At 42.7% G+C, this 16,934-nt stretch overlaps 2 protein-coding genes across 10 annotated transcripts in view; one reads left to right on the forward strand and one right to left on the reverse strand.

The window, feature by feature from the left end:
* Window positions 1–11,988, forward strand: part of acss3 (acyl-CoA synthetase short chain family member 3) — a 72,657-nt gene extending 60,669 nt beyond the window's left edge. The window contains exon 16 of the mRNA XM_014408345.4: window positions 9,996–11,988. Within this exon, the coding sequence (XP_014263831.3) occupies window positions 9,996–10,079 (84 nt within the window). The 3' untranslated portion in view covers window positions 10,080–11,988. The remainder of the gene's footprint in view (window positions 1–9,995) is intronic.
* Window positions 11,989–12,115: 127 nt separating this feature from the next.
* The window catches only part of ppfia2 (PTPRF interacting protein alpha 2), a 185,472-nt gene continuing 180,653 nt past the window's right edge, over window positions 12,116–16,934 (reverse strand). For 7 of the 9 annotated variants that reach the window (XM_076876078.1, XM_004548416.2, XM_076876081.1 and 4 more), the window contains 2 exons: window positions 15,491–15,582; window positions 12,116–12,755 (listed from right to left, as the gene is read on the reverse strand). In XM_076876078.1, the coding sequence (XP_076732193.1) occupies window positions 15,524–15,582 (59 nt within the window). In that variant the 3' untranslated portion in view covers window positions 12,116–12,755; window positions 15,491–15,523. The remainder of the gene's footprint in view (window positions 12,756–15,490; window positions 15,583–16,934) is intronic. The other 2 variants (XM_076876082.1, XM_076876079.1) reach the window with 1 other exon arrangement.

A 16,934-nucleotide genomic window follows, 5' to 3' on the forward strand; every position in this document is an offset into this window, starting at 1 on the left:
TTTAAATCACTATAGATCACGCGTGATGTAATTGGTGTATCAAACAACGCCGGACTGGCATGGCCTCCGTGCTCAGACTGGTTTCCCGGGTCGGTCTGCAACAAACAAATCAAAAAACAAATAGCCATGATTAGCAACATAATTGACATCAAACTCATAATAATTTTTAACATTGTGATGGCTTTTGAAACTCTTCTTTCATCACCAGTGTCTAATTGTTGTGATGGCATGGTGGTATGTGAATGTTATGGTGTAGTAAAAAGTTCAAAGCCCTTTATCAGAGCCTCTCTCTTGTTCTAGGTGTTCAGTGTGGTACCGCTCCTTTTCGTTGGCGCGGCGATCTCCTCCTAGGCTGCTCTTCTTTCTTCGACCTTCCGGGTAGACCACCGGTCGGCCCGTTGCACAGGTGTGAGGGTTTATTCTGCCTCTCAATTTCACCTGTGTTGGGTGGAGATTGATCCTTCCCCACCAAGCCCTCGTGCGCGGCCGCGCACTGCGTCCAGTGATACCAGGTGTCGCCTTTCCCCTTCAGTTGGACTGCTGTCGCCGTCCGAGCCGATACCTCGTATGGACCAATCCAGCGGGGTTCCTTCCACTTGCGTTTGATGACTCTCAGCCACGCGTCCGGGACCTCTCCTTCTCCTGTGGGCCCTTCACCAGCCGCCTGTTTTGTGAAACTGGACACAAGCGCCTTTAACTCGTTCCAGTAGTCTGCGTGGGACCGGTTCCCCTTTTTGTCCCGTTCAACCGAGCCCACCGTCCAAGGTGCCGGAAACTGCCTCCCTGTTTGCAGCTCAGGATGCCACCAATGACACAAGTTTCTCTCCATCTGGGCTATCCCCACGTGGGCGAGTCCGTGGGCTTCATCCACCTTCTGTTCTGCCATTTTGGCTGTCAGCACGGGGCGCCCGTCTGGCCCCCTCCACAAATTTCCATCCTGCCAGGCTCCTTTGTTTTTCCACACCCCCTTTTCCTCTGGGGATGCCTCCTCCTGGGCCTGTTTGACTTCCTCAATCAGGTCAACAGATATCTCCTCTTCTGGAGTTACCTGTATCATTTGTCTCCGTCCTTTGTAGCCTGCGGCCTCCTTCGCGGCTTCGTCTGCTCTCTGGTTTCCTTTTTCCACCATGCTGGTTCCTTGGGAGTGAGCTTTGCATTTTATAATACTCACCTCCTCTGGGTCAGCCAAGGCTTTTTCCAGTTCCTCCATTTCATGTTTGTGGGAAATAGGTGCATTGGTTGCTGTTCTGAATCCTGCTCTTTTCCACTGAGGCAGCTCCACTTGCGCTGCTCCAAACGCATATGCCGAATCGGTGTAGATGTTCACTCTCCTGTTCTTGGCTAGTCTCAAAGCTCGAGCTAGGGCTATCACTTCAGCTCTCTGGGCCGACTGCTTTCCCTCAATCCTTCCTGACTCTCTGACCTGATAATCTCCTTCTACTCTGCAAACCACCGCATACCCTGCTTTCAGTCCTCCTTTGTCTCGGTGGCAACATCCATCGGTGAACCAGTCCTCAGCTCCCGGTATGGGTTCGGCCTTCAGGTCCTCTCTAATCTTTTCCTCAATCTGTGCTCTTTTGGCGCAGTCATCAAATTTGGGGCCTCTAAGACTTTGCTCAGTCTCTGTTGTGCCCGTAGTGACATACAAAATGCTTGTGAATTCACGTATGCCACTATGCTATGTGTAGTAAGTATTTTTAGTGGGTGTTCTCTCACTACATGTGCTGTTTTTTTGGATAATTCTAGCGACCCCTGCTGCATGTTGTGTGCATGTAGGATGCTTTGCTTCTGTTGGATGTAGTTTTACACTTACATACATGAGCACATCTCTACCCCCCCCCCCCCCCCCCCTTTTTTTTTCTGAAACAACACTCCATTCACAATTGAGTTTGTTTCAGAAACATCCAATTAGAATGGCTCATCATAGTTGGGTGTGACTAAATCTTAGGCCCTTTATAAATCCTGTTTTACCCTAATAAATGCGACTTCAGCTTCAGGCGTCCAAGGCAGCTCAGCCTTAAGGTGTCGAACGCCAACTTGCTTCATTAGGCCCCTTAAAGGGGCAGTTTTACCTGCATAATCCAGAATGAACTGCCTGCTGTAACCTGTTAAACCAAGAAAAGAAAGCATTTCTCTCACAGTTCGCGGTTTTGGGTGTGTCAGAATTTGGTCTCTGTGTGTGTTCATCAAACCCACTGATTTGTGTGCGATTACCCGGCCCAAAAAGGTCACTTCAGGGCGAACTAACTGCAGCTTGTCTTTACTTACTTCAAAGCCGCATTCCGCCAACCTATTCAACACAACGAACGACGCCGCTGTACAATCCGCTGCTGACGGGGCTGCAATGAGAAGATCATCAACATATTGTATTAATGTACAATCATCAGGCAAATGACATGACGACAGGGCTTCTTTAAGCACCTTAATGAAAATGCCTGGAGAAAGTGCAAAGCCTTGTGGCAACCGTGTGTCTCCGAGTTGTTGGCCTCTGTATGTGAATGAAAAAATGTCTCTGAATGACTCATGCAGAGGAAGACAAAAGAATGCATTTGCCAGGTCAATGCACGTGAACCACTTTTGGCCACATGTGATAGCTGATAAAGCTGTGTACGGATTTGGTACTGGTGCAGTGGTAGAGAGTAATATTTCATTAATGGCTCTCAAATCATGTGTCATGCGGTATTTTCCTGTTCCATGTTTCTCCACTGGTAGAATTGGTGTGTTCCACAGTGAGTGAGAGGGCTCTAACACCCCGGCCCTTAACAGGCCTTCTATTGTTTCTGTAATTCCTTCCTCTGCTTCAGGTTTGTGTTTATACTGTGGTCTATTGATTGATGTGTTTGATTTCAGCTGGAACAAGACAGGAGGACACTTAGCTAGGCCAACATCCGTGGGCCCTTTTGACCATAGACTGTCAGGCAGATTCGACAATCTAGCAACTGCATCAGAATGATCTACTCTCTCCTCACCATGTGTTTTTGAAATTTCTTTATGTTCCAAGATCACTGTGTCATCACAGGCACAAGTTATGCGATAGGTTTTACAATTTGGAGCATAAGATAAGTTAGGAATTTGGGTTCTTTGCCACCCTGTGTCGTCCAGTGCTCGCCTGACCATTGGACCCAGATCACCTGCACCATGACCTTGGTGGACCGCCAATGTAATGTGAGGGGTTGAATTTTCTTCCACATTGTACCAAGGCAGTTGTTCATCAGTTAATTTCACAGCCGCGGCTACACCTTCTGGTCCGATGTAGATGTCATGTGTTTGCACATTCCACGTCTGACCCTCAAGATCAGACTGAAATAATTCACGATAGGTGTCGTCACTATCTTTATCATAAAACAAAGACACGTGGTAAGGTTCGCGCGGAGGGAGGTAAACTGCCAAGCTCATTATCCAGGGTCTCCACAGCTGAAATTGCCTCAGAACATCCTCTTTCACTAGTCTCCCCCAGTAGATGTCGGCTTTTGCTCTTTCACAGTCTTGAAGCAGATATTGAGTCTTTGAATTTGTTCCCAGGCACGGAAAATGCTGGCCCCCTGGCAGAGTCACAGATAATCCATCTGCTGAACATGTGATTGTGGCGCCCAACTTCACGAGCAGGTCCCTGCCCATGAGATTTACTGGCGCTTGCGATGACACCACATAGTTGTGTTTCAAAGTCTGCTTGCCCAGCTTTGTCAAAGCTGGGTCAGTCACTGGCAGAGTTGTTGGGATCCCGGAAATACACACCACGTTCGCTGTGTGGCAGGACAACTTTGCACTGTCTGGTGCTGCTCTCAAGGTTGAATAGGTTGCGCCAGTGTCCGCTAAGAAGGGTAATTCTGTCCCTTCCACAGTCATTAACAGCATGGGATCTGCCATTTCCATGCTGTTTTGTCCCTCCGGGTCCCTTCAGTACTGGTCCTCCCTCCAGTCAGCCACCGGATACTGCGCGGCTGGTGCTGCACTCGGGTTTGGGGCCTGATATGCTCCCCTATAGCCATCTCTTGCTCTCGGAGCTCCACGTGCCTGGGATTGGTAGCCTCTTCTTTGATTGTTCTGACGACGTTCTGGGCAATATTTGCTCCAATGACCCTCTGCTCCACAATTCCAACAGACATTCCAAGGCACACTGCTGAGATTCCCCGTGTCACGAGCTCTTAGTACTCCCTCCGCTGAGCCACCACGCCCTCTGTACGATCCACCGGTTCCCCAATTCCCTGTGGGTTGGTTCTGCCTTGGTGCATTGGCGGGCCATCCGTCATTAGTGCAGGGACCCGGGCCACTATCTGGCCATTCAGGCCCAGGACCAGGCTGGGTCGCAACTATCATCATTTTTTCTGTTTTTTCTTTTTCCTCTTTTTTCTTTTCGCAGGCTTTGTTTCTGGCCTCCGCCAACTGTAGTTTGAGTAGAGACGCTTGTGCCTCCTCCAACTCTTTTTTCTGCTTGTTCGCCCTGTCCTGCTCCAGCTGTAAACGATGTGAGACGTGTCTTTCCCACTGCACCGAATCTGCTACGGCAAAATCTGGGTTTTTCTGTAGATCTTCTATGACCTGATTTGGCAGCCCTGCCAGCACCGCTGAGCGAAACCACGCCCGATGCTCACCTTCCCTACCCGGATGGGTACCTGTTTCTAACAACCACTGATCTCTGGCTTTTTCTAAAAACTCTCTAGGTGTGTTTTGGGGGTCCCAAGTTATTTTAGGTATGGCTCCTGTTTTAGGGGTTGGGTACTTTTCACGGACTGCGTCAGACAAAGCACATTGCACTTCATGATAAGGCAAATCATTTGCATAGCGAGTTGTGCGAGCTATGGCCTCTACATCTGCTAGCCCACCACCGAGCATACACCGCGCAGAAATGGCGCGAAAATCACCAATCGCAAGCTCTTCTCCTTCTGTTAGCCTGCCTAATTCACGCAACCACCTTGCTCCTCCTCCAGTTATAGGTGGAAGCTGTTTAACCAATGCCTCCAAATCTCTTACTTTGTATGCGCGGTACACTGGTTCATTTTTTGCACCAGCCACTAAAGGCAAATTATAATGAGTGCCCGCAGCTTTTTCTGCTTTGGTCACAGTTTTACACTGTCCCAATTTTCCCTTGCCTTTTAAACTCTTAAAAATAGGCCTCCTCTGTCCCTGCTCTTTTTTCACCTGTCTCGACCTAAGATTCCTGGCTATACTTGGTTCTGACGCGACTCCTCCTCTGTCGTTATCTTCCTCCTCTGAGGTAGATGAATCATTGTCGCTCTCCTCTTCTGCCATGCTTTTGGTCATTTTGTCCTTTACGGTCTTCAGCGTATTTAATACTTCCAATAGCCCTTGCGGGTCTTCAAGCATTCGTCCGAATACTTCTCCTGCCCATGTGTCTGACTTGGCCATTGCTTTGGAGTGTTTTGACCTGCTGGTATGGGCCTGCTCTTCTCTTGCTGGTGTTGGAAGCTCGATGAAAGCCGGTTGTGCTATCCTTTCCACCGGTGAAATCATTTCCTCGTTTGTTGGGGTCCGATCCGCTTCTCCAGTATGGTCTGGCAGGCTCTCTCTTGATGCTTCGGCTTCTGGCCTGTCTCCTCTCTCATGTGAACAGGAAGGCGAAGTCAAGCCTTCATCTGCGGCTAATGTTATCACTTTCCCTCCCCCACTCAGGGACTGACATTTAACTGTCATAGGCCCTTCGTTATGAAACACCAGTGGTGCCCTGGTGTATTCAACATCAGCTACTCCTCCTACAACCGCTGCCGTCTGTCCATCTGGGCCCTGAACTTGTCCTCCCCTTAGGGTCATTACAGGCATGACATGTTGTCGTCCTACAGCATTAGACGTTAATGTGGCCCAAGGAAGAATCTCTGCTGTGTGATACTTGTTAGCATCTCCTGGTTTTGGAATCCAGTTCTTCATTTGGTCTTCCAGCTTCTTATTTTGCTTTTTCAGTTGTTTCAAAGCCTCCACTATGCTTTCCATATCTTCTGTTTCAGCTGTGTCATCCTCCTCCATCCAGGAAGATGCTCCGTTCCACAAGAACATCCACTTGCAACACTTTGCATGTGTTTGCTGTAGTTTCTTGATTTGTTGGTTAATTCTCCAGTTAATTGAACGTTTCTCTGCCTCGGTTTGCAGTTGTTCCAGTTGCTGCTCACATCTCTCTCTTTCTATTTTGAGCACAAGACTTAGGGCTATTTTGTCATCCAGCCCTCTCTGTTGGGAAGCAATAAGCTTGCTTAGCTCAGCTTCCATTGCTTTGCATTCCTTCTCAGCTAATTTTGATGATCCAGGAGAAGCTAAACGAATGGCTCTTTTTAACTGTTCCTGCTGCTCCTTCAGAGGCTTATAGCCTCTGTGCCCAGTAGGTGTCATGCTCGGGCCGTCAGCCATTATCCTAGAACACAGGCTTACCTCCCTTTTTGTGACGTTATACGGCTCCTCCCTTTGGGTCAGCCCGCAGCGTCTGCCTGTTAAGTTTCACAATTACTTTCACTCCTCCAAGGGTCACTGTCTCCTTGTGATCTGCTTGGTAAGACACACAGCCAACGCAGTGTGTCAAGACTTAACCAAGCCTCTTTCAATATTCACTTATAATGACCACTTTTCACTCTGTAATATAAATGTTATAATATCATACACACTACATATTGACCTCGGGGCACAAAACAATAACACAGCTCGAATTCATTCACACAGCCTTAAATTTTTCTCAGAAAATTGCCCCAAAGCAATATCATGTTTGCTCACAAAGTGACAAATTCACCGTGTTCTATCGTAGCATAGGCAAAATGAGCCGCGTCTGTAGGCACCCAATTTGGATCATTTTCATTCTCAGTTATCTCCTTTAAGCCTCGAAATAGGAGAAGACAACGTTGCACATAGGTATTTAATTCATGCACCTCAATCTCAGACCACACTGTCATCTCATAAGGTGCATCACCTTCATGTGACACTCACAGCTGACCCCCAGCAAACCCTCCATTTCAGTAATTTTTATACAACAAGTGACAGAATGCAGCGCTGCCATGTTTGCTTATATTTTATATAAATAGGAAATTATCTGTGTTAAATGGGACTGTTTAATGCATGGGACACAATATAATCATTTATTGTTGAAGGGACAAATGTCAAAGGGGTTCTAACAGGTCCACTTTATTGCGTGCTCATAAATTTTGTTATCTGGGTCACTCACTCAATATGCTTTATTGTTTGAAGTTATTAATTATTTCACGCTTATTAGTGGCTCATATTTATTTATGGCCTATGTTTGAACTTGACTACAAAGGCAGAGCATCATTTCATCCTTTCAGGGTGAAACACTCCACTTTCTCTGTGTCATGGCAGCTCAGAAAACTTCATGAACTTTACTTAAGATAAGATAAGATAAGATAACCTTTATTAGTCCCACACGTGGGAAATTTGTTTTGTCATGCTTGCTACTTGCTCAAAATATAGCTTAAAATCAGTTATGCTATCAGTATAAAATGTTTAGGATTTAATTAAATTATTTTCAACTGACTTACAGCAACTTACTCTGATCTAGGAACACTCTTATCCTCCTCAAAAACTGAAGTTACTCAGTCTTAAATGCTTTTTATATTACATAAATCAACTGTAATTAACTAATAACCTTCTAGTGATTCAGACTTGGTTTAAAACATTCAAAAGCCTTCTAGGGACCTATTCTAATCATAACCTATGTGTGTGTAAGCTTGTTTGCATTTAGCCCTCTGCACTCAAGGCATTTACTACACTTTATCAGTCCGGACAGTCACGCCGAACGAAGCTTCTGACCTTCAAAAGGCCGAGTGCCAACTCATTATAAGCACATTTGCAAGGTGTGTCTGAAAATTATTTAAACCACTCTTTTTAAATCAAAAACTATTTACATTGTTATAACATCAAAGCCAGCAGCTTATTTACAAGCTTTCAGCAATAAAAAGCCTTCTGCTTATAAGGCTCACACACTCTGGGCAGGAAGTGAAGAAGCTCCGTTCTCCTTCCTGCCACCAGCTCATTTGCATGTTCACACACCGTCTAAAAATAGCTCGCAGCGCTGCAGTGCGCTCTCGTCACACACAGGGTCACACAAAGCTCAGACAAAATTCTATTATTTTATATTACAAAAGACGTCTTATATTTACAATCACTGACAGGCCTGACAGATTCAGCACCTAACAAATTTCGACAAATTTAATATAACGGGTCTCACCGAAGAAAGATAACTTTTTTACGACCAATTGAACAGTATCTGACCTAATTTCTAAAGAGCACCTACACAATTTCGACAAATTTAACCATAACGGGTCCAACCGAAGAAAGGTAACTTTTTTGTAATCAATTAAACAGTATCTGTTACTTCTGGAACAGTTTCTGACCTAATTTCTAAAATCCCTAACTCAATTTAACAGTATCCAAAAAAGCACATGACACCGTTTAAAACTGTGAGGAGACTCTAACTCCTAGCTTGATTCCGGGATGCCCTGTACCCCACAGTTAAGCCAAACTGAACTAACCCTGTTCGCCGACAGGTCAAGACCGCGCGTCCACGGCCAGGAGGGAGCGTAACCTCCGGGCTATGCGCTTCTTAGCAACTTCTGGTGCTGTCCTATAATAATTTGTAACAATTTGAAACAACAGTCAACACCCTAAAACAAGAGTCTGACTAAGGCAAGTGCCACCTAGAGGTCAATGGAGCCAACCCTCACTTATAATCACACAGGACCACACTTATAACCAATTTGGACTTTAACCAACAACATGACCAATTCCCTACCAAACTACCTGAGCCTTTAACTCAATATCCAGGGACTCAAACCCAACATTATTACGTTCATATTTCTTCAACTTCATTAAATACTCTTAAGCAACTTTAACTGCATAACACACGGTGATTCTCATCAAAATCAAAACAGACACCCACCAGCAACGTCAGTGAGTAGACTTTTAATTTAATGCAGCCCAATTTGGCACAATTTGGGAATCAACTCAACAGGCAGTGCCTTACCTTTTAGATGCACCCGGGAAGCTCACTCACTCACATCAGATCCCTGGTCCGTGCCTGTCCGCTCGACCACCTCAGACCGTCCACACCTCGCACATCCACCCCAATATCACAGGACGAGCCCCCAAAATGTTAAGGTTCAAAATATTGGGGATGGACACCAGAGGAAAAAACCCATAATAACAACACTGGTCCGGTCGGGTTGAGTCAAACGATGATTTAATGATCACACACGTGGGAGATGGACACTGTATGCAGACAGTCTCAGATCTCGTCTCAAAAAACACATCACCATAGTTTTATGAAATCAGGGTATTAGAACGCCCCTTCATGCGTAGTGACAGGTGCAATACAATCAATGTTGACAATTTTATTTAACACAAAGAATAACATTGTCTCCTTCCTGAGGGCAGACGCTGACTGCCCCCGTCTCCTGGAACCGTCTGTACCCTGCTAAGACACAACATGGCAGCTACAAGGACTCTTTCATTTACTCAGACCATCAGTGTGTATTGCTCTAAATCAAGTATATAATATTAAATGAATATTGCTGGATCAGCTACTTCTACTTAAAACATATTAAAACATGACTAAGCACAAAATCACCAAGAATAACATCTTATAAGTGCTGTGTAAGCGCGTGCGGCCTTCCAAGCTCAACGCCTTTGCCCTCCATAGATCAGCCAGACTCGCGCTGGCTGTAGCTTTTAACCTTTAATTAACTTGAGCACAACTCTAGAATGAGCAACAAACTGCAATGTGTATGGAATGATCATGGTTACATCTGCAATGGAAAATCATGTTATTATTCTGGTACCTGCAAGGAAAAAGATCAAACTGAAATTATAGCCATCACTGTAAATGCAAAATACAATGTAAGGTCAAAAACTTCAATTTATATTTAATGCAAAGCTGGTTATATACTTCTAATGAACTAATAATGCCATATTAAAATAATGAATGAAAATGAGAAAAACATCCCCTCCTTATTTTACACATGTTAAGATTTTTTTTTTTTCCACAGATCTCTCCAACTATTGAGGACCCGGAGGTGTTTAAAGACATCGAGAAGCAAATAGAGAGAGCGTCCAGACACGGTGCAGCCTGAGTTCATCAGTGGGATGCCAACAGGACAGTCTAAGCAGTTTCTGGCAACACAAAAGTCACTCCATTAATAATAAGTGTGCAAAAATGCTCATGCTACGCACAAAGTGCTGCAAATGTGAGCACAATTTCTCAGTGAAATAAGAAACTTTTCTTGTTTTCTAAATTAAGAAAAGGTAGACATTGATGTCTAGCCTTTGGAAACCAGTCCAGATCCACACAAGTGGATTCATATTTCTATTTTGAATGGATCATACAGTTAGATCTAGAAATAACTGAATAATCATTTTTATGATTCTGGCTATCAGTCATGAAACAAAAGTAATGCAACTAAAGTGCAGACCTGTGTGTTTAATGCAAGGGAGTGAACAAAAACGTCATATGAAGCATTTAGCATTTGTTAATGTAGTCACTTTATGTTACTAACAAAGGCTAAATCCAAATGAATGAACAGCTTTAGCTGGAACGGCGTGTTGTTTGTTCTTGTTTTGATTTTTGGATACATTTTGGCTGCCGAGTTGGCATTTTGTGGTGCTTTTTCTCACAAAGGCATGACAAAAAGGGGAGCAATACCATAAAAGGGGGAAATATTTTTTACTACAGAACAAAAAGTAAATGACACACACACACAAAACAACAGCTTGTAAACAAGCCCCCTATACTGCTACTATATGTGTGTGTATAATTTTTTTTTAAAGTCCGTCCAATTAACGCACTTTCAGGCTGTGAGATCGAACTGAATGACTAACCCTGTGTTATCAGAATCAAATTATTAACATTTTGATGAATGTTATTATAGTTAAAACTACAACTAGAGGTGAAAAAGTTGACTGAAATTCAAAGCTAGACTTTTGAAAAAATAAAAGCTGAAATGATTGTGAACAAAAACATACAAATTTTCCTAAATCTTGCCCCGAGGATATGCCCTCCATACAAATTTAACACTGAAACTAATAGAAACTAACCTAAAACTAAACATTTTCAAACAATACAAATTAAATGAGAAAACCCAAACTAACTGGAAATCAAAAACAATTCATGCAAAACAGGGTTACATTACAGAATACAGGTGCCATATTCATTATAACATAAAATTGTTCTGCCCTTTGTATATGTATTGAAAACAACATAATAATGTGAATGCAAAGTATGGCTTTGTTATTCATGAAAAATAATGAAGACTCATTGACAGTATTTTTCTTTTTTTTTTTTGTTGTTTTATTGACAATGAAAATTTGTTTGCTCACCACTGTTTCGACCAAAGTACAAGAAGTAGTAAAAAAAATAAAAAATAAAAAAAAAAGGGGGGGGGGGGGACAGGACACAAAATAAAGCGATTTGTTGTTCGTGCAAATCGAAGAAATTAAAATGAAAAATTAAAAGCTTTTAAGACTTGATTTTGAGTCGTCCGTCGGAAATAACTAAAAGACAGATAACAGGGCAGCACGGCAGGTCACCCTGTGAAAACTGACAGAAAAAGCGTTAACGATTACACCAAATGTAAGTCACAGCAAGCAACAGGGGTTTTTTTTTGTTTGTTTGTTTTATCATTAAGTCACCTCACTTCAACATGGTCATATACACTCTACACACACTATGAGCTAAAGCAGTCTGTCTTTCAGTTATTTCATCTGTGTGTCTGAAAGGAGGGAGGAGGGGGGGAGAAGGCCAGCTCGGCTAAAAGTGTAGTTGTCCTTTTTGTGTAAATGCATCGCCTGACGAAACATACAGTACAACAAGTGACATGTTCTATGTATGACGCACTGCCTCTTCTTTTTTCCCCCCTTTGATCTCTGAGAGGAAGTTTTGTGCGACTTCAGAGAGCATCGGCGTCTCTTTTATTTTGTCCTTGGCTACTAAATAGTCCGTTGAGTTGATGCGTTTTTGTTTTTTATTTGTTTTTTGTTTTTTTTTTAAAGAAAGTGCTTGTCATGTTTTTCCTGCGTGTCGACACATCCCCTCAAAATGCTTTTTTTAAAAATGAGTCCATAAGAAAGGATCACGTAGTTGCTAGAATGGGGACTAGAAGTTGTTTTTTTCCCCCACCACTAGAGGGTGTGTTTTGCCACAACATCCAGTCTCTTCCTCTCACTTTATGGTGCAGCACAGGATCATCATCGTCATAATTATCATTATCATCAGCAGCAGCAGCACAATGAAAAAATAAAACCATATGTACAAAATGATCTAGAGGGATGGGGTAATATGTTAAGAGCAGCATATAGTAATCTATGGTCCACTAAATGAGGTGGCAGAGATGGTTTTTTTTTGTTTGTTTTTTTTGCACAAACTGAATATCTTTTTATACATGTGTTTGTGTGTGTGCATATATATATATATTTATGTGTGTGCATATATATATATATATGTATATATTAAAAATGGCATATTTATATTAATTTACAGATAACCTACACATCTCCTGTAGAAGAAATACACAGTACATTATGCTTTGACAAGTAACTGTACATGTAAAAGGTAGAAATGGGACAGCCTGCAGGACAGTTTAGCACCGGCGTCTGGTGCCCACATTATAGGGGACGAAAAGGGGTTGTGGATGTGGGGGTGGTGTTAGAGAGGAGAGCAGGGCTTCTTGGCAGTGCGTGTCAGAATGGTTCACTCCTCAGCAGGTTTCACCCGTCCAGCAGCTCCACTAATTAGTCTCCTTTCAGAACTGCACCTTAAGGGGAAACAGTGAGTAAATTTTAATGAGAGAGCACTTAGTTATTTTTACCCCATTTTTCGATGTTTCGAGGTGAACCTTTGACCTTTCTTGTAGTTATCAGCTAAACAAGATGGATAAAGATGCTTTCAGATATATTTAGTGGCATCCTTATTTTAATGAATCAGCCTTTAAAAGAACTTTCAAAGGGACCTCTTAAAATCCCCCATATTTTCTGTTAAAATTGTAGATTCTTAAATATAGCCAATTTTTCATGAAATGAGTGTATGAAAGTAATCCCTGTGAGGCAAAAATTCATACTTCAGAGTGATCTAAATGCTCAATTTCAGATGGGGATAACAGATTAGAAAAACTAATGAGGTCAACTCAGGCACAGGAGCCCCAGGGGTATTTTCAGGTTTTTTCCAATTGGGAACAGATGAGAATTAATGGCAAGGCAAGGATTGCCCACAGGAAATCAGAATATTTGATCACCAATAAATACAGCGTAGGCTCATGTGCAGCCTGCTTTCGCCCTCTGGGGAAACCCTTGACAAGCCCCTCCTACAAATTCTGTAAAAAATTCTGTTTGACTATGTTCTCATTGGCTGCCCCTTGCAAACTAAAGGGGATAGGAGTTAAAGTCCAGCAAATAGAAATATGAAGCTAGAGCAGACTTGATTCACCACAGTGGACTGAGTCAGGTGCCCAAGATGCAGTTTTTTTTCCTCCCATGTTCTAACTGGCATACATATATAACCTGTATACAAAGAACCAGCACAAAAGTCCAATGACTGGGAATTTGGCTCTTGTTAATAAAACACGAGGCTCCCTGGAAACATAGTTTTCAGCTTTAAGAGGTAAATATTGATCATCTGGTACCGGCAGTTTCATAGAGCCTGATCTTATTTTATGCAGCCCCATTTACATATGTGACATAGCTGAGGTAACTAAGTTATGCATAATGATTAATTACTTCCCTGTCTGCTTAATGGATGGTGTTAAAGTCTTCTTCTACACATTTTTTTATGCACTCAGTTTATTGACAGGCTTCATTGCGTTCTTTCAGCTCAGCCACACAACTTCAACAACAGTGTTTTGGGCTGTAAGCTGTTCTAAAGTGCGGCTCAGCGCACAGCAGAGCCATAACTGAACACAGCAGCAGATAATGACAGGTCTGCTGCTGTATAGCGCCTATAAAACTCTTCACTCCCATCGGATGTTTTCATGCTTTACTGCTTTGCAACTTCAAACTGAGGAGGTTTAATGTTGCTACTAAACAAATCCCCCCAAAAAGTAAGTAGGTAAATATTTTATCAAGTTTTGCACCTTCAGTAAATACTGCTCCTGAAATGCAGAAGCCTGCAAAGGTATGCAAATGTCTTACTGTATCGTTCTGGTACAGTATCCCCAGTTTCTGAAATGCTCTGAACTTTGCATCATTTACTTTTTTTGCTGTGTAGGAGTATAACAAGCTGGTGAGAGCATTAGAAACTGCCTGCACAATGATCTTATTATAGTTATAACACAGCACCTTTTCCCTCATTGATTCAACCCCCTCTGCTGTGCTCTACCTTTCCCTACACACTTATTTCACTTTAACCTTAATCCTTATTGCATGACTGAAATGCCTGAACTGGTACAGCCACAACAATAAAACCACCTTCCTAATCTTACAACAAATCTGCTCTGACCTGTCAGGTCATGGACAGTTGACCTTTGGGGATGTCCTGTTGTGCCTGGTAGTAAAATGTTTGAGTCCTTGGGGTTATTGAATCAGGCTTGTTTTGGAACATCCTGCTCAGTTTGCTTGGTCTTGCAGCAGTGTAGAGACAAAGGTTTGCAACCGCATTGCAAAAAGATGATCAGTGTTACTTCTCTGCTGTTAATGTTGTGGCTGATCAGTGTAAATGCACTGATGACAGCCTATGTCACAGAGGTGATTCAAGAAGACACAAGTTCAAATATTAGGACGTTGTTTCGTTAGTAAACATTGAGCTGAGGTCTTGTAAAGTTTTATGATTACCGACTCATTTCAACAATTTTTAACTGTTTTTAAGGACTCTCTCTTGTTTTTTTTTTTTGTGTTTTTTTTTAGCAAAACATAATTATGTTTAATGTCTCATTGTTTGGGAAACTGGAATCTTAAAAATTGTTTTTCAGCTTTTAGCATCTGGTTGCTAGTTAAATTGTGAGGGAACGTCTCTGTGGTGCAGATGCAGAAAGACGGCACAGTGAGATGGCATCCCAAATCAAAGAAAATACTTCAGAGAAATTACAGTTTTTCATTGCACCTGGCAGGACAAAGAAAGCAGTTGGATAGGAGAGTAGGACAAGCTCACTTAGTAATCTGTGAAGTCTGGATAAGTTTCATAAGGCCTTCTACGGCAGCCGTGAACAGTCATAATCATGTAAATGAACTTTGTTAACTAATTTCTGTGTTAGACGCTCCTTGTTTATCTGAAAAGCTGATTTTTAAAGCTTTGACCATAACTGACTCATCTTTTTTGGACAGACATTAAAGGGGAGACATCAGGATGGGACCACAGCTCCCTGCATGCCCTGCTGTCTCCTATCACCTTATCACAGCTACCTGGCCAAAACACCGCAGAGCCTCGCCAAGCCGACCAGACAAATATGCTTATCTTGGGGGGGAAATATGGCCCTCGTCTCTTTCATCCAGTATCTGTTTTAAGTGCTTCTGAGGAAAGCTGTGCATTAAACAGGGCGAGATTCTGTGTTGTGTTACATACAGTGTACAGTTTAAGGTCCCTCTCTTCCTCCTCTCAGCAGGAGTAGGTTCTCACCGTGGAGCTATCCAGTCGCTGCACCGCAGATGGTCCAACTGTAGGGGAGACAGTTAGGGGGGAATTATCATGAAGTCTGAATATTTAGGTTCCTACTGTGCAAGATGGATCCAGAGGGAAAGGAAACATTATTTCTACTTCCTTACCACCCCAAACCACAAGGTTAGAGATTCTCAACAGGGAAAAGAAACATTTTCTGAGTAGCATGTTCCTGCAGTAGAGGAGGCTGCAGTTTCAGGACTGCATCTAAGGGGAAATATTTCTTTTACCTAAGAACTACCTACCAAACGATTACCAAGGACAAGGTTTCTAGAACGCGCTGTGAGCACTGACAGTAACACTTTTTTTGTTTGTATTTCATCCAAATATGACAAAGGAATGTTGATACAATCAGTGTCTATCTAGGTATTTAGAGTCTCCACATTTAATTTGAGAGCTGAAGAAGTCTCTTGGATGAGATGTGAAGTGTCTTTAAAGAAGTTCAGTCCCTTTCTTTCCAAGCTTCTTAATCTATCAGCTTTATTAAATCTAATATTAAAGCAAACATTTTGCAGTTTAACTCAAGTTTATAGTTGTGTAATCAAAATCTAAAGTTCACATTTCAGGACACAATTTAACCAACATAGAAGTGACTTAAACCTGCACTTTATCTAATGGCCACCAGGGGGCTGTCAACCATTCCTGTTGCCCATTTGTATTAGGGTTTTGCAGATACGTGACCAATAACCACATGAGGTTAACCTGTCCAGCATTTTAAACATGCCACACTTTTGATGACAATGTAGAATCGAGTGAGTAAGGGCCCAGTCACACGGGCGTAAGTCGCACCGGCTGTGAAGGAAAAATGGTTTGTGACGCACTTTTTCTTTTAGTTTTACCACTACTGTGGTACTGTGTTAGCGACTGTTTGCAGAAAACCAATGAAAACTACAGGCAGCCCTCGCCACCAAAAACAATCACTAGGAAGTTTCTGCTGCAGCAACTTCTTTGCAACTGATTTCACCCAGTAACTCCCAGGAACCCAGCTAAGGTTGTATCACATCCAAAGTGGTGGACAACTTTTGGAGTCACGTGAGAAACTTCAAAAAAACGTGCACAGAGTACCGTTCATGTTGTATTCCAGTCTATTTTACCATGTTGTTTTGTCTCTGCATCCCTTCACATATGTGGGCGAGATCCAGCCAAAGCATCTGATTCTATCTTTACTTCTACCTGACAATGAGGTAATTGTGCAAAGCTGCATAACATGCAAGAACTGCAAGACAGAAAGTACTGTATGAAAATGCAAAGTGATTGGTTGCTCTTTTGAGGTCATCCAATTCAGTAGGTGGAAGAGTCAAACAAACTTTGATCATGGTAGTGGTCACTGTGGGCCTGAAACTATATAGTC

Source organism: Maylandia zebra, linkage group LG17, assembly GCF_041146795.1.
Source record: "Maylandia zebra isolate NMK-2024a linkage group LG17, Mzebra_GT3a, whole genome shotgun sequence".
Classification (NCBI taxonomy): Eukaryota; Metazoa; Chordata; class Actinopteri; order Cichliformes; family Cichlidae; genus Maylandia; species Maylandia zebra.